Source organism: Hippocampus zosterae, chromosome 2 (assembly GCF_025434085.1).
Source record: "Hippocampus zosterae strain Florida chromosome 2, ASM2543408v3, whole genome shotgun sequence".
In the NCBI taxonomy this organism is placed as follows: domain Eukaryota; kingdom Metazoa; phylum Chordata; class Actinopteri; order Syngnathiformes; family Syngnathidae; genus Hippocampus; species Hippocampus zosterae.
The window spans coordinates 19,131,934-19,155,746 of NC_067452.1; the positions used below are offsets into that span (position 1 = coordinate 19,131,934).

A 23,813-nucleotide genomic window follows, 5' to 3' on the forward strand; every position below is an offset into this window, starting at 1 on the left:
ACCGAATCCAGCGAGCTCACACGTTCACCGAACCCTTCTTTCGTGAAAAATAAAAATATGAGTTTTTACAAATTCAAGACATTAAAATACACATTTATTAAAACAAAAATCATGGCATAAGTATAGTTTTTTTTTCATTCTAAAACGCCAGTCACGATGACGACTGAGCGAATTAACAGCGAGAACAGCGACATCCAGAGGCTATTCAACTTCATACCAACACGTTGTGACCTTATAATGTTTCTCAAACAATGCTATGTGAAATATTTTCTACTTGAGGAACAAAAATGTGTGGCAATAAAAAATACGTACTAATGAAAAAAAAGACAGCGAATTAAATTTCCCGCAGCACTGATTGGACAAGCAATATGATCATTTGCATCTAGCGATGGCCAGGTGGGCGTATCATAACTAATTATATGACATTTTGATTCAGGTATGTTTTAACCTCCATGGCAGATGCTCCGTCGAACCCTTCGGGTCCGATCGAACAGAAATGAAGAACCACTGCTTTAATGGAATGGAGGGGGGGAAAGTTCCTGCATTTTTGCGTAAGGTCCACTGGGTGGCATTAAACGCAACACCGTGAGTGACTACAGATTGACGCCCAAACCAAAACAAACTCCAGTACTGTACACCATCAGCGGTTCTTCGGAAAATATATTGGGCGCTCACAACAAAAAAGGAAATGTCCCCCTCTCCGCCTCGCCCTTTTGCACTTTGTCGACGCGGTGGTTTGGTCGGCCTCTGGACCAGAACACTCGTACAAACAAGGGCTGAAGCGACCAAACTGAAGACCATCGATGACTTGCCCGGACCTACTTTGTTCAAAACACTTTTCTGGTTATTTGTCAAAGGCTATGCGGACAAGAGGCACTTGCTGCAGGTAAGCAGAACCACGGGCCGGACCTTCAGCCTGCTGGGTTCGGCTCGAAGAGGTGTAATAATTGAAGGTCTTTGTGTATGTTGTGTACTTGCCGATGTTTAAAATGCTCAAATGTGGAGTTAATAAAAACAAATCATGCTCTTTGTTATTTCTTATTCCTGGGTCTCTAATTAATGGAACCCTTTGCACGGCGTATTAGCTTTCTTTCCTGCGCAATATTACTCTCTTTATCACTAACCTACAAACAGTAGTATGAAGTAACGAAGTATACCTAAGTACAGTAGTTTTCTGTTTTCTCTCATTGAGTATTTTTTTCCGACGACTCCTACGCCACATTTTAAAAAATATTGTACTTTTTGTATACGGCTGCTTCTTATTTCATACAGTGTAAAAAACAAAAGACAAATAGAGAGAGGTAAAGTCAACTGTGGTTGACATTGGAATTGATGTACAGTATTGATTTAGATCTTCAGGTTGACGCAGCAGATTAAAAGTAGTAACGCAATATATTCCCCATCCATGTATTTCAGACTTGTTCAATGTTGTCGGCACTCGTGCTAATTATTTGTGGTAAACACATTGTGTTTTGTGCCACTCTAAAAAGTTTAAGGTGCATTTTTCAATGAGTTAACTTTCGCTAAATGACAATTTTTTGTCAGTTGAAACATTAGCAAAGGTATGGGAAGAGTCTGGAACATATGTTTCATTCTCCGTTCAAGCACTATGTACGGTAAGTTAAGAACAGAAGGAGTCTATTTTGCATGCTATTTTTTCTATATACCGGTATTTTTTTTTTACATTTACTTAAGGAGTTTAATGAGTTCTTCGACAGTACTTCTACTTATACCAATCCTTTCGTATTCAAGGGTCTGAAACTCTTCGACTTAAAAGGGGGAGTTTGCATTAAAAAAATATATTTTAAGAAACCACCACACCTGAGGAATAACAACACATCTGAGAAAAAGGTGTGACAAATGGAGGGGGGGGGGGGACAGTCATTTGCTGTGCTTTTTCAGGCACACGGCAGTTAGCTTGAGCTTCCGGAGCATTTGTGAAATTTGGTATTTTGGAATATGCACCTCAGAAATGTAAAAAAATAAAGTGTCCCTTCCACACTTGCGCACAACTGGGCATAAGACAGGCCAACAGAAGCAAAGCAAAGGCAGTTGAGAGGAGTACAGTAAATACTAATGCAGCGTGTTATACCGGAGACAAATTCCTTGTGTGTTCTACATACTTAGCCAATAAAGATGATTCTTGACTCTCATTTGTATGAAAAACAAAACTAGTAAGTACGACGCTAACCGAGCTTGCCTTCTTTGTACTGCGTGACAACATATTCTTACACCGCATGCCCTAATGAACCTGCAAAAGTCATACTGTATGTCAGCTCCGACGTCCCTTGGGAGCCTCTGCATTTTTCCATTCACCTGACCTTGTTCTCTAGGGTGTACAGAAGAATCTGTACGGGCCCATCTGGCGCTCCAAGTTTGGCCAATTTGATTTGGTCAATGTGGCCAGTCCTGAGCTCATTGCTCAGGTGATCTATCAGGAAGGACGCTACCCTGTGCGAGCAGAGTTGCTACACTGGAAGGAATACAGGGACCTGAGGGGACAAGCTTACGGTCTGCACGTAGAGTGAGTACATGTACCTCCAGGGTACAAACATCTTCTGTGAATCAGCTTTGTCAATCACATGTTTATAAACTAATAGCAAAAAATAATTTTTGATGTATGAATGGACCAAGTGTTTTATTGCTAAATAGTATATTTGCTTTTATTGTCAGCACAACGTGTAAATTTAGCATGATTGCAACCCTTTGGAACATTATGCACAGTTTGAAAATCAACAATGTGCTTTAATGCAGGGGAAAAAAGTATGAATTGCACATTATGGAAATGTCCTTTATTTCAGCAAAAAAAAAAAAAAACACAGTATAACAGACAAGAAACTAAAAAAATGCACTGTACTGTTAATGAAAAGTTTAAAAAAAATCCTCAATTAACAAAGCAAAAAGCCATGGTAACATTATGCAGTTTGATGACACTGCACTTAACCATAGGGGGAAAAAACACTACTGTCTTTAAAATATGATGCATGGTAACATTATGCAGTTTTGATGACACTGCACTTAACCATAGGGGGAAAAAACACTACTGTCTTTAAAATATGATTAAATTCAAACATATTGCACATAAAAGTGTATCTAGATAATGTTTAAAAACAAAGAGCTCATCCATTCTTTAATCCACTTATCCTCACGAAGGTCACGGGAATGCTGAACCCAATCTTAGCTGTTTTTGAGCAGTAGGTGAGGAGGGACACCCTCAACTGGTTGCCAGCCAATCGCAGAACACAGAAACGAGTAACCATTTCAACTCGCACTCACACCTCGGTACAATTTAAAGTGTTCCATTAACCTGCCATGCACATTTTTGCAATGTGGGAGGAAACTGGAGCACCCGGAGAAAACCCTTGCAGGCACAGGGAGAACATGAAAACTCCACACAGGAATGCTGGAGCCGGAATCAAATTCTGCACCTCTTTCACTGTGAGGCGGGCGTGTTAAACAGTCGATCACCGCGGCGGCCACACACAGTTCATGAAGATTAAATTTGAATGTATTGGACTTAAAAGTTAAATACAAATGAACTGTAATAATAAAAACAGATTGTACTGTGCATTAAACGGACTAGATGAAAAAAGAGTTTACTCCACTGTAACATTGTGCGCAGTTTGAACATTGTAACGTCACTTGAATATAGGAATATAAAAACACATGAAGCTTCCTGTGATTTGGTTAATAAGGCTAAATGGTGACATTTGGATTACTTTGACCATTCAGCAAGGGGCAGGAGTGGTACAGGATCCGAAGTGCTCTGAACCCAAAGATGCTGAAGCTGCAGGAAGTGTCAGCCTACGCTCCCATCATCCACCAGGTGGTCGAAGATCTGCTTAAACGCATTGAGTTTCTGCGTGCTCGCAGTCCAGACGGAGTTTCTGTTTCTGATGTGACCGCTGAGCTCTACAAGTTTGGCTTTGAAGGTGAGTTGCTGCTGCGGTGATTCTGGAGGCAACAGTGGAGGTGGGGTGCTGTTGACGGTCTCCTAAATGCCATCATGTAGGTATTTCCTACATATTGTTTGAGACCAGGCTGGGCTGCCTCCAGGAGGACCTTCCTAAAGACACGGAGCGCTTCATCGCTGCCGTCAATGACATGCTGACGCTCTCCGAGATTGTTATTATCTTTCCACGCTGGACCCGTCGCATCCTTCCTTTCTGGAAACGCTTTGTTCAGGCCTGGGACAACCTCTATGATATTGGTAGGCTGGAACAGTAGTTGTCAATGTTTTCATTTTTTTGTTTGGTTAAGTTTTTAGAAAGTTTAAAAAAAAATAAAATGATAATAATGCTATACATGTTAAAAAACACATTACAAATGTTTAATAGTATGTCCACCTGTTTTGTGAAGCTGAGCCATGATTGGTCGTTACCTGAGCCCGAGCAATTTATTATACGGGGCAAAATGGCCGCCCCCTGAGATGGACAAAATGGGTGGATTTTACTGCAGAACGCATATTCCACATGCTCAAATTAATCAGAATGCCACGTTTAGACTAGTGGAGCTGCATAGAACATATTCTCCTCAAGAACTTGGGCTTTGGGCTTGACTTTCTCTTTAAGCACTGTGCTGTACTTTACAAATGTACTGCACTGGATCACTGTCAGGTGATTCACAGTTGCGTGTACGACTTTGTGTGAAACATTGGGTCTGAACTTTCTTTCGGTTTTGAGTTGAAAGACCTCACAATGAATTTCAACGCTATAGCGCAGAAGCTCATCGACAGCAGATTGGCTGACATCCAAACCCAGACCGAGCGGGGTGAGCTGACAGAAGGCTTATACCTGACCTACCTGCTGTCCTCCGACAAGATAACCCGATCTGAGATCTACATCAGTGTGACCGAGCTGCTGCTGGGCGGAGTTGACACGGTGATAACAACTTCTGATACACTTTCACAGGACAAGCTCAGCCACATATAGCGCTTTCCAGCATCTTATCTGTTCACATCGGGGCTTGACAAATTTGGATTTTTAAAATTTTTTGGGGGCCGATGCAATTCCCAAATTTGGCAGACTTAGATTCCGATCACCAATTGATTCGCAATCGATTTTCATATGTCAGTAACTAACTGAAGAACCCACTATTGGTTCGCATGTCCACTTCACAGTGTACAGGTGCAGGGTTCGATTCCGGTTCTGGCCTTCATGCACGGAGTTTGCATGTTCTCCCTGTGCCTGCGTGGGTTTTTTTCGGGTACTCCGGCCCCCTCCCCACATTCCAAAAACATGCATGGCAGGTTAATGGAACACTCTAAATTCTCCCTAGGTGTGAGTGTGACTGCAAGTGGTTTTTCGTCTATGTGTGCTCTGCGATTGGTTGGCAACCAGTTCAAGGTGCACCCCGCATACTGCCCAAAGACAGCTGAGATGGGCTCCAGCACATCCCTAACGCATGTGAGGATATGTGACTCGGATAATAGATGAATACATTACATTTAAATGTAGTTGAAGTAAGTTTAATGCTTGCTCAAGTCTGTCCATTTGTTGGTCAATTCTCTGTGGGGGGAGGGTGCCCTGTTGAATATAACATTTGTCTTATGATGTCATGTGTAAAAAAAAAATCGTCAAAAACCTGCAAAAAAAAATAATTGGTCCATTTTTTGCCTACTTAGTGTATACACTGCCTGAATAAATCAGCTGGCCGATTACTCAAATCTGGCCGTAGTTCACTATATTTATGTTTTTGTGGAGTGGAATCTACCCTCCATTATTTGCTTTAAAAAAAAAACTTGCCTGCTGTTTTTGTCGTCATCTTGGTGCCGAGGGAATACTGTATGTTGATGTGAGTTAAGCAGGGCTATAATAAGTTTGGATTTTACATTCATTATTTTTATTTCATTTTCAGTTGGTTTTATTATTGAGTTAGCTTGATTTAGTTTTTTTGTGTTTATTAGTTACATTTCCCCCCCAAATCCTTCTTTTTAGTTTAATTTTGACTAGTTTTAAGATTTTTCTAAAGTTGGTATATTTCTTATGTGCAACATTTAAAAGAACAGTATATTACATATAGTGTAGAAAGACTCAACGGGAACATTATTTTAAAAACAACCTTTTACAAATCAAATAGAGGTACTCTAGAGCAGCGGCACGTGTCTGCTGAATGTGGAAGTACTGGATTTCAAGGCCACATGCCTCAGGCAATACAGGCACTCATTATGCACAGCACATAGAACACGGTTGCAATGGTTGTTTGGAGCTTTGTACTCCTTAGCCACAATAAGGTCCTCAGAATGGATGGCTTAACGTGTGGAATGTGAACACAAAGGTGGTCCATCCAGATGCACTTATGGTGCATGGTCTTGTACAGTGGGTTTTTTTTGTTGACATTTTATTACTGTAATGTAATCAAACTTAATATGGACTACTCAACTCAAGTCAACAGTATTTATAGAGCACTTTCAAACAGCCATCTCTGCATACAAAGTGCTGTACATGGAGCAATTTAACATATACAACAAACAGTAAAACAAATCGTTAAAAAAAGGCGATAGAAAGCACCAAACAGTAAAATCAAGAACAAATCTAAGTCATGCTGAGTCGAATGCCAAAGAATACAAGTGAGTTTTGAAGATGGGCAGCGAGGAGGCTTGCCGAATGTTCAGTGGGAGGTCATTCCAGACAGAGGGACCAGCAACAGAAAAGGCTCGATCCCCTCTGAGCTTGAGTTTAGTTCCTGGTATTTCTAATAATGACTACAAGGGGAGTTGGTTCCGCTTTTCCATAAACTCCCAATTGAAATACAAAAAAAACTAAGTACACAGACAATATTTTCAGAAGTTTCAAATGAAGTTCAAGAGAAGTCAGAGCGCCAAATCAAATTCAGATGCTCCACTTTTAAGCGTTTGAAACGGCCTGTTCGATCAAATGAGAGCCATGGGACTAAGACAAGTTTTGTTTTGTTTTTTATTTGTTTGTTTTTTTAAACAGAATCAAAAAAGCCCCAAATATAACCATTTCACTAGAAGTTGAGCATATGCTCTGTGGATTCATATAAAACATTAGTGAACAGCAACATGAAGAGGTTAATACAGAGAGAAATTGTCTGATTTTGAGCAATGGTATCAAACGACATGGATCTTTTTTCGTTGAAGGAATCAATCTGCCATCAACTCCACCCGTTTTGCGTTGGCTGCCGATTGATTCCCTAATCGGAGCCTACAAGTAGCTCCGTAAATTTAGCTGAATTAACACGTCAGACTGAGACGTGTTTGTCTGACTGGGACAGCCGCTCTCAAAGATAGCATATCTTGGGCCATGTACAATGCTAAATTTGTCTTTTATTGTGATCCAAAGTGAACCTGTTGATCTGTTATTATGATGTCAGACCTCCAACACTCTGTCTTGGGCCTTGTACCACTTGGCGAGGGACCCGCGAGTTCAGGATCGACTCTACAGGGAGATAAATGCCGTGTGTGCCGACAGACGTAAGCCCAGCGTGGACGACCTTCAAGCAATGCCCTACTTGAAGGCTGTCATTAAAGAGACATTACGGTGAGCTGTCTCATGTGCTCCACTTTGCACAGATATTTGGACCCACCCAGTTGAGGAGTGCACACCAAATGTTTTTAGTCCCGTTCTCTCATGTGAGCTGACTTGAAATGTTCTTTCGCTCCAGCTTGTATCCTGTTGTTCCTGGCAACGGACGCTTTGTTACAGAAAATGAGGTGGTAGTAGACAACTACTGGTTCCCAAAGAAGGTACTGGCACACAGAGTGAGCAGTCTGCTCGAGGTTTCTTCCTTAGAAAGAAGGATTCCTTTCCTCTGTTGCCTCGTGCTTGCTCATGCATGGTTCAGTTGGTTCGGAATGTGTAAGGAGCGATCATCTCAAACTACCCCATCTATAAAGTGCACTGGGGGAACTTAGATTGTGATTTTGCCAGCCATGTCAGTGACGCGTTTTACTCGCAAATGTGGACATTTTCAAGTTACAACAAATCTAATGCCTTCATTTTTTCCAGTTAACAAATCAAATTGCAGTTACGTTTATCTTATCCGGAAAAATATTTCACAGAAAATATTTACTTCTACTATGATGTATTGTATTGTATTGTATTGTATTGTATTATTGCAGGTGAAGTCAGTACAGCAATCCCTCGTTTATCGCGGTTAATGGGGACCAAAACCACCTACCGAACATCAGGCGAAGTAGCGACCAATTAACATATACCGGTACATTAAAAAAAATAAAAATGCTCCACGTGGGCCTTTGCGCTTGAGCAGAGCACTAACACACACACACACACACACACACACACACACACACACACACACACACACACACACACACACACACACACACACACACACAGGCCAGCGATCCCTAGGTGTGCCGCAGACGTGTTTATGATTAGTCAATTAAGGATGATTGGACAATTAAGGATGGAAGAGACCTGCTTTTGTTTGTATAAGCCTCCTCTCTCTCTCTCACAGCCACACACACACCACACTAGCAGCATCGTAAAAACACTGATTAACGATCAAAGAGTAACCCACCATGATAAGACAGAAAGAAGATGCACAGCCAATCAACATGGCTTTACATCTTCTCAGCCTCACTCCCCCACCCCCTGCCCCACTTCACCCCACATGTACTGTATATGTTGCTCTATGTCAGGGGTCCCGAACCTTTTTTGCCCCATTGACCGGTTTATGTCAGACAATATTTTCAGGGACCGGCATTTAAGTTGTGGCGGATTAATACAACAAAGTAATATGGTATGAGCGGCATGAAAACTGTGGTGTTTTCAAAATATTATGATAAACACAAGGAGCGTCTAATCTGGCCGCAACACTGATCGCTATGGTAATGTTTAATGCCTCCAAAATACGATACAACGCAAATTCAAAGTGCATGAAAATGACGACTCACCACAGCCCCGAGCTTGATTTTCTGCAACTAGACGGTCCCATCTTGGGGTAATAGGAGACAATGACACCTCAAGTGTGTGGTTTATGTCCAGTCTACTTCGTAATTTTGTTTTAGTCGCCGTTGCTGAAGAAAACCCCCGCCTCACACAGGTAGAATGTCGGAAATAGCAACTGTGCTATTGTGGCGATCTCAGAGTATTCAGCCATAACCTTAATCCAGTTGTCTCGAACGTACTTTTAAGGCCGCCTTCATTTGCGATCTCCAGCAGTTTTTTAACTCATTTTGCGACCTGGTCACATGACGGAGAAGCGTGGTTTGACAACAACAACATGTCAGTACAGTATACATTCACACATGTCTCACCAAGTTGTTTTTGTGCAGGAGGACCTCAAACGTAATCGTAGTGATCAACAATGTACAGCGTATTATAAAGATTTTGTTTTGTTGTTACAACAGTAATACTTAAAGATGTCACACAAAAAGATTGCTTTTATTTGAGATATAATTTTAAAATGTATTTGTTAATGGTGGTGCTGCGGTGAGGTGCAAAAGCATGTTACACTCAGGTAATCACTGAGACAGTTTTATCGTGTATGCATTTATAAAGTACACTACTTTATATAAAAAAAAAACACTAGAGCCTGAATGGCATTCTCCATCACTCTCCAGCTCACCGGTGACCAAAACAAGGTTTAAGTGCTATAGGAAATGTTTGAATGGATGAATCGAAATTGTAGTCAGATGCTTTCACATGCTGCTGTGAGATCCGAAGGACACACTTTTGTGCCATGTTGCTTCCAGACTCAGTTCCACCTGTGCCACTACGTCGTCAGCCACGACCACACACAGTTCGTCCGTGCTGACGAGTTCTTGCCAGAGCGATGGCTTCGCGCCGCTAGGGTGACGCCAGGCCCCTTCCGGCACCACCCATACAGCTTCATCCCCTTTGGCGTGGGCGTGCGAGGCTGCGTGGGTAACAGAGTGGCCGAGATGGAGATGTACTTTGCTCTGTGCAGGGTAAGCGCCACCATGTTTGTCTCATATCGCGCAGCCAGAATTTTAAAGTGCTAAGAACTTAGTCAGGAATGCCAACTCGTTGTTGGCAGCTGATGCAGCACTTCGAGATCCGGCCGAGGGGAGACGACTGCGCCAGCGTCCAGGCCAAAACGCGAACGCTGCTCATTCCTGGAAAGCCCATCGACCTTCGTTTCCTGCAACGAGCCTGAGGAAATGAAAGCGAAAATTGCATCCAGCACAGAAGAAAAAGGTGGAGCTTAAGACAAAGACAACAACAAAAGGATTTGATTCAAGTCATTTTCTCATTACTGTTCACTTAGTACATTCATCCATTTTCAATACCGCTTATCCTGAACAGGGTTGTGGGGGGTTGTTGGAGCTTATGCCAGCTAACTTTAGGCGGAAGGCCGACTATAACTAGAACTGGTTGCCTGTCAGTCACAGGGCACATATAGTGACAAACAACCATTCACACCCACATCCACTCCGTTCCCGAGTGGAAACCGAATTCCCGCTGTCCGCCACAACTCAGGCGAGTGTAACACTACACCATCAGTGACTTCACTTCATAGATTTTTTTCACTTCAAGTTTGTTTGTCATATTCAGTTAGATAGATCTAACCAGTAGTTGCATTAGCAAGGACCTTTTCAAGTGTATGAAAATAATACATAACACACACAAAACAAAACCCACATCACAACTGTATGTATTCCTGACTACAATATATTGTAACACCCAAAACAAGGTTGAAATGTCTTGTTAGACGAAGGCACATGATAGACGCTACACTATGCTTGTTTAATCCTTAACTTGTCCCACAAAATCTAATGACGGATTTTGTTTTGGTATTTTGCGAGTTGATTCATCTTTGTTGGTTGACTTTTACATACTTTACTGTCAATACACAAGACATTTTCATAACTTCACACAGTACCAATGAAAAGCTGCACACTATTCATTTTCCCTCTTTTATTAACTTGCATAGTGTACGTTGTGATGTGAAAAAACCCACATGGAATAAAAAACAAGCATATTTTTTACTTTAGTTCCCTTTGCACTCACTCATGTTCTTAGACCACTTGCAGATGGGATATCGGCGAAAATGGTAATGCAAAATAAGTACAGTAAATATTCCCATCCCGGGAATTCTATGGAAAGGAATATCCTTCACCCGGAATAAAAACCTATGCATTAACATTTTGACTCCGATATTACGTGTTACTGGAAGTTGCGTAAGCGGAAATTCCACTACCCGTAACCCGGATGGAGGTGTAATGCCACGGGAGCTTAAATACACGTAACGCCCACCCGATGCGACGGAAAATACTGACGCTGGAACAAGTTTTCACTTCGCGTTTTTCGATCATCAGATTCTAAAGGACGACGTGTAAGTGAGTTTTTATTGCCGTGCGTTTTACTGTAATTGTGAATGATTTTAACTTTATTCACTTACGTCCTGGAGAATCTTAAAAGCAGCACCCACTCGACATGACCGAAGAAACGTGTTTTTATTGCCGTGCGTTTTACTGTAATTGCGAAAGATTTGAACTTTATTCACTTACGTGGTGTAGATCATCGCATCGAAACGTAGAAGAATAAACCAAATAATGCATCCAACAAAACAATCCAAAATACAATTTTTTTCCCAAGACAGAAAAAAATAAACATTAAAATACTGTATGTATTTTACTTTTGTGATTTTCTTGGGATACACCTGTATTGCAGTTTTTGTTATATAAACAGTTTTTGGACAGTATACTTTTGTATTTTATTGAATGTGTTGTTACACGTGTATTTTGTCAACATACTTGCAGGTTCATAAAGGACATGTACCATGCTCATTTCCCAAATGAGGAATTTCTGTTATCAGGACAAATTGGACAGCGCAAACACGAGTCCGTACTAGAGAATATTTACTGTATTATCAGTCGCCCTCCTCTGGTCACTTTAGGTATTGTAGCGAACATGATCTTGCACTGACGTTCATTGTCATGATGTCGAGAAGAGATTTTGTCGATGGTCGACGTGCACTCCCCGAGGCACCCCACCGCCCATTTTGCCTCACACAGCAGCATGTTGGGCAGAAGAAACGCTGAACTGTGAGTGAGAAGGGTTGGACAAATAAATTCAGCCAGTTTTCGCTCAACTACAATAAACAAAGACACAAGTTAATTTCACCAATGACAATTACAAGATGAATGCCCGGTTAGAAGGCGTTCTGTACACTTTGTTGATCATGAATTCTTTAGTCCTCTTTTTATGCCTTATTGTGCACAAATGGGTGAGCACTCTAAAATGTGTTGTATGCAACAATGACGAAAGCTATTCCTTCGTGTTGCGACCAGTCCATGGGGGTAACTACCCTGTTGCCCTTTTTTCAGGTGAGTGAGTAGTTTTTAAGAAACTTTTTTAATGAAAAAGATGCTTTTGTGAGTACTTTTCTAGGTGAGGAGTGTTTCTAAGAAAACCCGCTATTTTTTCCCGTCTTTTTCGAGAAGGTGGGTGTTTTTCGACTGCCAGCCTGTGGGTGGCGCATTTGGCCTTCACACAGAACAGTGTTCCAGACTGCGCGCGGGCACGAGCGGCTGCCTGCCATCTTCATGGGAAGCACGACACCCCGCCTCCGTCCGTCCATCCGGGCCCGCTCAACTGTCGTCTGCCGACCTCCCCGCGGTGCTCCCCTTCGTCGTCCTATTTGCAAGAGCTCCAGTCATGGAGGACTAGTCCGCATCCGGATCATCGGGAGAGGCGCGTCGTCCCGCCCCACGCCGACGGAAGGAACACACCCTTTGACGGGCTGGGTGTCCATGGAATGGTCGGGTCTCGGGCTGCGGTGGCCCCCTCTGAAGTCATGAGGACGTCGCGGTGCCGAAGCGTCACCCCGTCGGAGGTGATAATGGTGAGTCCCCTGTCGGTCGTCTTTTGCACCACCTGCTGTCAAACTACTGATGCTGCCGAGTCATTCGTGAGGAAGAGTCGGAATGTGCGGCATTGAATTGGGGTCAGTCAGGGATGGAGGTCGATCGGGGTTTCGTGGATGGCCGCATCGCGGTCGATGAGTTCGTCGAGAGGCTCAACGGATGGATGGCAGTGCAACGTGAGGTACAAACATGGGGACTTTTGCAGCACTGACGTCTCCCCGCGGTCCGTGACAGCAGCACGCACCATTTCACTTCTCTGCTGAAGGCAGCGTTTATTCCATTTTAATCACCTTAATTTCACATTCAAGGCTCAGATTTCGACAAATACGATACAGATATACTAAAATATTCCTTTGAATTATATCCATATTTTCCAAAATGCACTATACAAGTTAAATGCAGCTGTACAAATGTCTCCAAACATGTCGAGTGCACTTAATTGTCAGTTTACTAGTATGCTTTTTGTCCTCACCGCCACACACGACTGCCTTATTAAAAATGTTATCCCCCCCGCCCCCCCCCCCCTCCCCCCACACACACACTATTCTGTGTGACATTTCTGTGCACCACTTTTGGCCAAATAGCATGTAAAGAAACCTATTGTGCTGCACTAGGCCCCACTAGTAGGCATTTTGATAGCTATTTGAGCATTTATTTGGTATCGGTTTATTTTCCATGAACTACTGCAGTACGGGTATGCTCTTTCTAATGCAGAGATGGACAACTTAAATGCTGGGGGGCCCATAGTTTTTCATCAGTACTACTGGGGGCCGCATAGTTTCATGTACTTCCTAACCAGTTCTATGACAAAAATGCCATTTTAAATATGGACAAAAATCATCCATGTGTCTGTGATTTATTGACCCAATGTGAATCACAGTATCTTAGTATATTTCATGCTCAATGCACATATCAGCGATCCAGGCTTTAACAACCAAGTGTTTGAGCAATCACAAAATAACTACAAATACTTCGATCCCCCTCCCCTCCCCACACGTGCTCCCCAAGGACCTCATTAAAGTCACCAAAACACAAAACTGCTGAACAGCTAACTAAAATATGGGCAAGACATTACTGTATTTTGTGCATTTTTGTCCTGCATTTCATTCAAAAACTGAAAAAAATAGACTGGTCAACAGCAAAGAGAGGACTTTATTTGTCCCAAAATGTATTTTTGATGCTGAACTACTACTACTACAATCCTTTTTTTCGAGGTTTTGAGCTATTTTCATTTTGTGCCTACAAAGAGCAAAATACTGAGAGACGTTGAAATGCATTGGATTTTTGTTTTGTTTTGTTCTTATTTTTTATTGTAAATTCCCCCACCTCCCTCAAAAAAATCTTTAAATAAAATGCTGGTCAACCTTTTGCATGCAATTTTCATGAAAAATGCTGGTTGCCCATACACCCCCCCCCCCCCGCAAAAAACACTAAACAATTTTTAAAAATCTAGATTGAAATCTGCGAAAAGGGTGCTGAACCACAAGTATGCAGGACTCCACTATTGAGAGGAAAAATGTACACCCCCCTCCTAAAAAATGTTTTGTTTGTTTGTTTGTTTTTTAATTGACCAAACGGCTGCATGCGCCTCACCAGTTGCCCTCCTCACTCTAGTGTGACCAACGGAGGTTTGTGTGCCAAGTGGCCAGGATATCAACACAGTCATTGAACCCTACAGTTCTGTGAGAGATCATGAGGAAAGAAATGCCCAACATGTTAGTTTTGATCTGCTCATGTGTCATCATCCCGGCTTCTTAAAACACGGCCATGCGGCTTTTGTTTGTTTGTTTAGTTTCTCTGAAGAACGGTAGCTGTTGTCCGTGGCAAGAAGCATCATTTACATTCCTCAGCTCACGCTGCACGGAGGCGTCTTGGTTCTTTTTGCTGAGATGCGACAGAAAAAGAGGAGGCTTTGTCGGAGGAGGGTGGCCCCAACGGTGTAATGAGTGGCTGCATACGGAGGTGTGTGGCCTGAGAACCACCTGCAGCTGTGCAAAGTGCAAATAGAGCAAACAGAAAGCAGTGTCAGATAGTTGAAAATATTCCCCTTTTCCACTTGTACTTAAGGCTGCAAAGATCTAGGGACATTTTCTGTAAATGTCTGCAAAGTTAAGGTGGAGAGTTTTGGAAACAATTTAAATTTGAGACTTTCAATGGGAATTAATAGAAATTAAATGGAACTTTATAGAATTTGTCACTTTATTTCAGAGATGGCTTTATGTGTCACGTAGCAAGGTGGTGGTGGACGCCAAAAAGCAGGCAGGAGGGAGGAGCGGGGTGTATCTGAAAAATTGTATTTAAAACAAAGAAAACTAAATCCAAAACACACAAAGTCCAAAGTATCAAACAAAAACCATGACTAAATCTAAAACATAACCCAGAATCAGAATCAGAATCATCTTTATTGGCCAAGTATGTAGAACACACAAGGAATTTGTTCTCCGGTATAACACGCTGCACTAGTATCATCGTAAACAACAAAATCATTGAACCATTTTAGAGTAACCAGTAGTTTTGTAGTACCATTTTGTGGTGCAAGAAGAGTGACTATGTCAGTGACTGTTTAAGGAGTTAATGGCTAGAGGGAAGAAGCTGTTTAAGTGTCTACTGGATTTGGTGCGCATGGATCTGTAGCGTCTGCCTGAGGGGAGTAGCTGAAAAAGGTGGTGGGCAGGGTGCGGGGGATCCAGGAGGATTTTCCGTGCCCTTGTCTTGATTCTTGCAGTGTGCAAGTCCTCAAGAGTGGGTAGGGACGTGCCAACGATTTTTTCTGCCGTCCTAACTGTCCGTTGAAGTCGGATTTTGTCCTTTTTTGTGGCGGCCCCAAACCAAACCGTGATGGAAGAACACAGGATTGATTCGATGACTGCCGTGTAGAACTGTCATAACAATGAACTAAACATGACGGAAAACAAGAGCAAACAGCAACACACATGACAGTAGCGAGAAGCAACAATGACCGGACACCGAGTCATAGGGCAGGAGTCCTTTTATACAACTAATGACCAAATGACCAACAGGTGTGCAGCTGCCGGGGGACCTACAGTGCCACCTGTTGGTCCCAAACCGAATCATGATAGTATGTGTCTCGGAATTTATTTATTTTTGACACTGGAAATATTTTTGAGTTATTAAAAAAAAGTATTATTATTCTTTTTTTTTTAAGTTTGACTTATAAAAGCTTGGGCAAAATGGATTTTACCATGCATTCTAATCAATAGCGATGATGTTTCAAAATAAAATTCCACCTGTTGACAAGGCTAACTCTCAATTCATAAATAATATTGAATATATTACATATTAGGTTATTGTTATTATTTTATTATGAAAACCTGACAGGCTAAAGAAGAATAAGGGAAGATTCGGAATCAGTGCAAAAAAATCCATTGTAAAAAATTTTGTTGCCTTTCTGATTAAAAAAAAATAGTCAAGCATATGTTGCTCAGTGTAATCTTCAGCAAAAACGAGGCTAATCTGAAAGTGCTTCCTGTTTTCGTTCTTCTTCACATTGTCAAATAGCAGGACCATGAACAGGAAACGCGCATTGGACGGGGGGCTTACTGTATATTTAAGTTCCCTTTTAAGGTTAACTTTTGTCCTTCATTCTCATGTGACATTTCCGCCATTGAATTTTGCCACCCTAGTTGTACCACCATTTCCTTTGTGTCACGCTCAGGGCTGTCATCCACGTGCTGGCACCCAGTCACACTTTCCACAGAAGACTCATATCGATCTACACCGGCTGGTCTCTGCACAGTAATATTGAGCAGCAGGAAACCACTCAGCATTTGTTCACTTGTGACTTCAGATGAACAGGACAAAGAGAGGTTGCCACGTGCACTGAGTTATTTAAGGATAAGCTACGCGGAGCTCTGTGAAGATCTCGTTAGGCCAGTGTGAGTAGATTCAAGAGCGATGCCAGAGTAAATCTCAACTGCATGTAGCTCCTGAAAGAGATGCAATCTTCCAGAGTCTGATCCACTTGCTTGACATTATGGTATGTACAGTGTGTGTGTGTGTGTGTGTGTGTGTGTGTGTGTGTGTGTGTGTGTGTGCATGCGTGGGTGTGTGTGGAGTACTTCAGTCATCAGAATGCAGATGGATGGATGGTCGGATGTTTGTTTACATACAACAATTGATCAGCATGTGCACGACAGAGTCATAACCAACACCTTCACACGCATGCATGCATAGACAATATGTGCTTGCCAAGGCTCTGATTGGCTCTCATGCTGTTGCTATGGCAGTCGTTGCGCTGTCATTTGGAGGCGACAGATCAAGCCTCACAAGCATCTGTCAGCATTCCACCGTTGTCATAGTAACAGACAGAAAGAGGCCAGACGGGGTGGGGTGGGGGGTGGGGGGGGGGTTATGGTTTATCTTATGGTTCAGGATCAAAATTCGCCTGTGAGATTTTGTTTGATTTGACGAAGAGGATGTTGCACATTGACATCTGCGGTACAAAATGGTTCAATGCTAACACACATACACATGGACAAACACAAATAGACAGACAGACACAGTCTGCTGCGGTGCTTTCCTTCACCAAATATGCTTGCTTATTAATGACAGATTTGTGACCATGCCGATGTAGTGACACACTATACAAGTTGCGGAACATTTTGAAATATCTTTTGTCTCCGACTCAGGAGAACATGAAGGTTATATTCATTCATTCATTATCTATGTTATTCATGTCAATGTTTCAGAGACACCAACATAGACACCGTCAAAACTGTGAGTGGTGATAAGTCATTGTCAAACGAGAGGTTTGCAATATAAAAACCAGGGTTGGGTGGGTTACTTTAAAAATGCATTATGATGAAGGTACTAGTCACTTGTGAAAAAAATGTAATTACTTTTTTTTTTAATGAGTGTTATCATCCAAGTGCCATAAACTTATATTAATGTAACTTGTGTCAAAATGTACTTTCAATTGATTTTGGATTAGGCCTACATCAAAGATATCAACAACAACAACAAAATCAGTACGATATATTTGGATGTGTATTTGCCTGGTCTTTTCTGTCTTATGAATGCATAATATGCATGGTTTTGGAATCTGGGAGGAAGCCTGAGCGACTTGAATTCAAACTCATGGCTCTGTTTTCGTGAAAGGTGTTATTCTCCGTAGCACATGACGTGACCGAGCGGAGGCGGGTTAGACCTGGTGTTGGTCATTTTGCAGATGAGTGCAGGGCGGCAGATTTCCAACTTTCAATTGCGTAGCTTCCTGATCGCTTCCTCTTTGTACCTATTAATTCCAATGGAAAGTTTTTCAAGATTGACTTTGGTCACAGGCACCTGTTTCATCCACAGGTGAAGGCACGCAGCCGGGAGGCGCTCTGTAGTCTCCCCGTTCCCTGGCTTCTCATCTGATCGCCTCTCATCCTCCATTTCCTGGGTTCTCTATTCTTCTCTATGCTCATCATGACGACTGTCCTGGAACCACTGCAGGCTCGCCCTGAACTGGAGCTGAAACCCTGGCTACTGAACGGATGCGCAGACTCGGCCGGCCGCTACAAGGTGGTTCCCTCCGTAGTGTGCTCCATGTGCTGCCTCTTTGGTGTAATTTATTGCTTCTTCGGTAAGTTGAACCTTTGGCCGACCTCACACCACAGTATCGCTTGTTTTACACCGACGTGAATATAAAAAGGTCACATGACAATTTTTTTTATACAAAAAGAACAAGATAATGCTCAAACAAAATATTGAACACTGTTTCCACCATTATTGTGACCTGCACAACTCAATGCATTTTTAATCTTTTTGAGGTGAAGTCAAAATAAACAACTAAATGTGGTTACACAAGTGTGAACACTCTCTTATAACTGGAAGGCATCTGGTTTCATAATTAACCAATCAAACTCATGAGAAACGGAGTCAGCCCACATCTGACACCATTTAAATTGCCTCTGATTAAGCCCTCTCCTATTCAACATGAGTTTGAATGTAATTGGTCAATTCTGAAAATAGCCACATTCCAGTTATAAAAGGGTGCTCGCACTTGTGCAAACCCATCATTTGTGTTACCCTACCTTGAATGGTGAAAATCAGCAAGTGATTATAGTCAATGCGAGAAGTTTAGCCATAAATACACCACTAGTATCCCAACACAGTTTATTTCAAAATCATCTTAGAACATGAATATGTAATTCGCCAACGAAAGAAGAAGCAGTCAACCGTAAGCAACAGTAACAAATTGACCAAACGTACAGCTAGCTTTACGCACAGCTGATGAGCAGCCATTTTGACAAGAGAAGTTCCTCCCCGAGCGGTATCTCCAGAGCGACGCGGAGGAGGAAGCTGTTGTGCATGGTATGTCGTCAAAAACAAGGCGATACGAGAAACCTGTTGAATCATTGGAACGAGTGGCACCCAAATGATCAAGCGGAAAGCATGAAGACATGCTGGCAATTTAAAGCAATGGAAAAAGTGGTTGCCGGTCCGCGAAGCAAATGTAGCTGTCTCAACTGGTCTGTGAAACAAGAAAAGTTGGGGACCATTGTCTTCGGGTGTAACAGAAAGAGCACAAAAATGTGAATTGCTGAGAGTTTTCAGCAGATGACAGGATTGGTCATGCACAATAGGTGAATTTGCAAACGACTAGGTCGGGGGACTTCTGTACTGGGTTTCCTTGACATCAAGATGGCAATGACTGGGTGTGCCTGGTCTCAATATTGTGCTATGTGACAGCAAATATATGACTTGTGTCGGATGAACAGACAGTATCAATCAATCTTCATCCATGAACAGCCTTCTGTCCAGTAAGCCATATGTGGTTGACCCTCCCGCAGGCTATCGCTGCTTCAAGGCGGTGATGTTCCTGACAGGCCTGATGTTCGGCTCCGTCGTCATCTTCATGCTCTGCTACAAGGAGCGCGTGCTGGACACCCAGCTGAGTGTGGAGGCCTCGGCGGGCATCGGCCTGGGCATTGGCACGCTGTGCGGCCTGGTTACCATGCTGGTTCGCAGCGTGGGCCTCTTCATGGTGGGTTTGCTGCTCGGCCTGCTGGTGGCCGTCGCTACCCTGGTGGGAATGGAGGAGCTTTCCCACAGCCCGCCACGCTCTGTCTGGGTGCCTCTGGGCGTGCTGCTTGGCCTGGGCATGCTCTTTGCCGTGCTCACCCTCCAGTGGCAACGCATCTTCACCACGCTGTCCACCGCTGTTTTCGGCGCGGCCGTCATCACCGTAGCGCTGGACTACTTCGTGGAGCTCTTTGCGCTCGTACTGTACATGTACGAGCGGATGAAAGCCGTGCCTGGGAAGCCGGTTTGCTGGCTTACGTGGGTGGTGCTGGGGGTGTGGCCTGCCCTCACTCTCTTGGGCGTGGTGGTCCAGTGGAAGGTGACTGCTGAGGGCTATTCGCATACCAAGGGTGAGGACACATGCCATTAGCTGTGCCCTAATTCAGAGGCGATGACGTTCTTCTGTAGAAAGGCTGTATACAGTTGAAGGCTCACCTAAAAGTGTGCAGCCCCTGAATTGGGTCACAGATAGTCTTTTACGCACAATACCTTTTGTGCTTCGGCTGCTAGCTTCTTTTCATTTTCATTTCAACCACCGTTTCCTCTTCCCCAGTCATCATCAGTCGTCAGCAGAGGAGGATGCAGGTGATGCGTATTCGACAACGGGACGACCGCTACTGTCACAAGAAGAAAAAGAAGAAGCATCTGGGGTCCTCCTCCAACCAAAACCAAGCCAAGCAACTCTACCAGGACCACGCCTATCGCCGCAAGCCCAATCCCATTCGGCGCTATGACACCGACGTCCTTTCACCAGTGAGTAGAATCAGAGGCCACACATGAGCGCTTAGCAGATCTGCCTCACAATTTTTAGGGTTTTGGGTCCAAATGATTGAAGATTCCAAATGGTCCTGAGGTGTGATAAATCAAAAAATCAAGGATTTTTTTTCCAGAATTTTGGGCCGGTCAGCAATCCTGCATCCCACTAGAACAGATCCGCAGACGTACCAAGCTATCAAGCGGACTTTTAACTCGGTGATATACACAAGAAATATTTATTGCAGAAAAAGTGGCGCGAAGGTGACAAAGTATAAATAAAGACGCCGGTACACACACCAGGATAGAAGGGGAGAAACAAAAGGCCCCTTGCAAAAGGCAAGGAAAATATCAACGAAAAGAGCTGAATCCTGGTCACTCTCAGGGCATCATTGTACATGCCACAATTGGACCCTCGGCTGTAGTCTGGACATCCATGAAAAAAATAACTGGAGATAACCAAACATTGAGTTCCATATCATGTAAGAGGCTTAATCCCACTGTCTTGTGATGCAGAGCTATATCCAGAATTTCCGGGACCGGCAAGTACAGGCTCAGCCTTTCCCAGGACAGCTGCTCGGTGGGCCGCACGCTGCAGTGGACCTGGGCTACGACTCTGGCTCGACGGCGCCCTTCACTGGGGCCACGGGACCTTTACTACGAGCCTGACGCATCACCTGGACCCAGTCAAGACACGCATTTGCAGTACTTGCACCTGTGTGTGTGCTATGTGTGCACACCTGTGTTATTTGTGTCCATGCATCACTCACTGCACACTTTCCCTCTAACACACACACATGCACACACACACATGTACACACATGCACACACACACACACAGAAACTATTATGTGATGGGTCGACATCTGTTTCAGCGCCTCAGGGTCAGAGATCAGAATGCAGACACACCTCAGGCACAGGCATCCTCACAACAGACAACAGGCGATCCTCGGTCTGCAGGCCCATAGTGCCAACTGGGTTCCATTTGCCACCTTTCAAATGGGGTTTTGCCCCCCTTGGTGCTGGACCATTTTGTCTTCAAGTTGATTTTACTGTAACGGGTGCCTTGCTCCTCCTGTGACTAAGGAGGGGTGTGCTGCCGCTTTTTGGGTGCACATACAGGGTCACATTTGCTCCAGGGCTTGGCTTGTTCTCTTCACCATGCCTGAACCTGTGACGAGCATGCATGTTCAGCCGACGACAGTGCTAGAAAGAAAGCCATATGGATAGTGGCACCCTGCCACAACTCTCCCAGCATGCGCTTTGGAAGCGTTGGGTGTTTTGTTGCAGCTTGCATTCAGTGCCACCTTGTCACACTCCCTTCAGAACCCCAAAGATCATTTCGACTGCCACATGGTCGAGCTCATTATTGTGCCAAGGCACTTATTTTATATCAGAAAAAATATGACAGCACAACACCAAACAGAAATGTCACCAAAAGTACTGTTCAGTAAACCCCCCTCCTTCGCCGGTTCCAGCTTCCAGGTCCCGCAGTTTCCCGGATATCTTTGTACAGTTAATAACAATATACTGTATGATATTTGGGTCTAACTCTCGTTAGTTGACCACAAGATAGCTGTAAATTTATTTTGAATGAGACCGTGTACATTTGAAAGAAGAAGAATGAAACAAAGTGCTGTATTTCACCACAGTCCAGATTGTGTTGAAAATTACACCCATGAACACATTTTTTACAATTTGTTTGTCATATAGGCAAGTAATCTGTTCTGAATTATTTTTTTTTCCCACTGATTCCAAATAAAAACATTTAAGTGTTTCAAAAACCCGACGAGCTAGGAAAAAAGGAAAGGCATTTTTAAAAATCAGCGTTTAAAAAAAAAGATTTGGAACACAAAGCCATCTCTGATTCAAATTTGCTGTTGACCAGTCTTACTGAAGGTCAATCTCCTTCAACCGTGATTTTTATGCCTGCAGAAAATGATGGCTATTGGTTAATTTCATAATGTACAGCTTTGGGCATGATTATTGACTTACATTGTGAGATGATAAGTTTGCTTGGAAAAAAAACTTTTAAAAAATCAACTCGCCCCCACATTTTTTAAACCTCATGAAGTACATACTGTGTTTGCATCTGTTTACTGTAAACATATTGAGGGATTGGTACGCTGTACAATATTTTTGTGTTATCCATTGCTCTTGCTCTCTCTCAATACATTGTATGTGATTAAACGTGTTTATATTATTTTAAGTATGTTTAAAGAACTTTAAAAATTCAAGTGCCATAAATGCTATAAAAAAATCTACCCTCGAGAGTATTTAATTCGGGTATTTCTATATCACGGGTTTCGCAATTTTTGTGGGGATTGCGGAACGTAACACCCGCGATGGAGTGGGGATTACTGTATCTATACTAAACTCATGACGATCTCATCAAAATTTACCGTGTGTGAAATGTGGTCCTGTTTAGTTAATTACAAAGCATTCTGTTGTCTGAATGGCTGCAGGTGTCAACACAGGTTAGATTGATCTTCCAACATTTAGTAGAAGAGCATGTCATTGTTCTGCCTGTCACTGTATCGCTTCTGTTGTTGTCTGACAAAGCAGCCTGGTAACATCAGTAACCATCGGAGAGGCAGATAACGGTGTGAAGATCTCCTTCATGGAATCATTTCTTTAAAAAAGGGGGTGGGGGGAGGAGACAGAGGGAGAATGAGTCTTGATCTTTGTAAAAGCAAGGAATGAATGTACAAGGTTTTCATGACCTCGAACACACACACACGCATGCACACACGCACGCACACACACACGCACACACCTGTAACAGTGGCTTCCTTTAGACTCCAAAAAACCTACAAAGTCCTCTGGCTGCACACAAGTCAACTTTCACCAACATTTTGTTTTCTTGGAAACACACATCCATGTATGTGTTGCTCACATGTTCTGACGCCACCTTGCCCCTGCCCACACACCCACTTTAATCTCCTCAATCTGTCTAATCTTGATAACATGTTCTCTAACCTGTCTGTATATGTAGAAATATGTAGATAAAAATCATTGGTATATGCACAAACACATTGATAATAAATTCTGGTGATATGGATCACATCCCTTGACTGTTCTTTGTTATATGCTTCATTTATTTTCTTGCAACGTTTGTGACATCTTGTTGGTATAATGTACTGACTTGCTCAACATCCGCACAACACAAAGAGCAATTTCAAGAGACACCTAAAGATATCACAGCAACGAT

At 43.0% G+C, this 23,813-nt stretch overlaps 2 protein-coding genes and 1 long non-coding RNA gene across 5 annotated transcripts; all 3 read left to right on the top strand.

Annotated features, from left to right (window-relative positions):
• Positions 1–421: 421 nt before the first annotated feature.
• Positions 422–10,944, top strand: LOC127595729 (sterol 26-hydroxylase, mitochondrial). Its single transcript, XM_052057458.1, has 9 exons — positions 422–886; positions 2,334–2,524; positions 3,733–3,932; positions 4,013–4,210; positions 4,717–4,880; positions 7,336–7,502; positions 7,627–7,708; positions 9,683–9,898; positions 9,988–10,944. Exons 1-9 carry the CDS (start codon positions 689–691, stop codon positions 10,105–10,107), a joined length of 1,536 nt encoding a protein of 511 aa, XP_051913418.1. The 5' UTR covers positions 422–688; the 3' UTR covers positions 10,108–10,944.
• Positions 4,900–6,975, top strand: LOC127595756 (uncharacterized). Its single transcript, XR_007961322.1, has 2 exons — positions 4,900–5,509; positions 5,937–6,975. It is a non-coding gene; the product is annotated as an uncharacterized LOC127595756 (long non-coding RNA).
• An 879-nt stretch (positions 10,945–11,823) lies between the features above and the next one.
• Positions 11,824–23,681, top strand: LOC127595744 (transmembrane protein 198-B-like). Of its 3 annotated transcripts, XM_052057488.1 has the most exons (6): positions 11,824–12,397; positions 12,464–12,798; positions 18,140–18,407; positions 19,618–20,199; positions 20,403–20,602; positions 21,119–23,681. In XM_052057488.1, exons 3-6 carry the CDS (start codon positions 18,242–18,244, stop codon positions 21,269–21,271), a joined length of 1,101 nt encoding a protein of 366 aa, XP_051913448.1. In that variant the 5' UTR covers positions 11,824–12,397; positions 12,464–12,798; positions 18,140–18,241; the 3' UTR covers positions 21,272–23,681. The 3 variants fall into 3 exon arrangements, with proteins under 3 accessions (XP_051913448.1, XP_051913449.1, XP_051913450.1); XM_052057489.1 differs by lacking the exons at positions 11,824–12,397; positions 12,464–12,798 and adding an exon at positions 12,810–13,001; XM_052057490.1 differs by lacking the exons at positions 11,824–12,397; positions 12,464–12,798 and adding an exon at positions 15,991–16,716.
• Positions 23,682–23,813: the final 132 nt, after the last annotated feature.

Excerpts from the sequence above, each read along its gene's own strand:
- LOC127595744 (XM_052057488.1), top strand. The coding sequence starts at position 18,242 with ATGCTCATCATGACGACTGTCCTGGAACCACTGCAGGCTCGCCCTGAA. Across the intron at positions 18,408-19,617 it reads TGTAATTTATTGCTTCTTCG|GCTATCGCTGCTTCAAGGCG; the intron begins GTAAGTTGAACC and ends ACCCTCCCGCAG. Across the intron at positions 20,200-20,402 it reads GGGCTATTCGCATACCAAGG|TCATCATCAGTCGTCAGCAG; the intron begins GTGAGGACACAT and ends CCTCTTCCCCAG.
- LOC127595729 (XM_052057458.1), top strand. The coding sequence starts at position 689 with ATGTCCCCCTCTCCGCCTCGCCCTTTTGCACTTTGTCGACGCGGTGGT. Across the intron at positions 887-2,333 it reads ACAAGAGGCACTTGCTGCAG|GGTGTACAGAAGAATCTGTA; the intron begins GTAAGCAGAACC and ends CTTGTTCTCTAG. Across the intron at positions 9,899-9,987 it reads TGTACTTTGCTCTGTGCAGG|CTGATGCAGCACTTCGAGAT; the intron begins GTAAGCGCCACC and ends CGTTGTTGGCAG.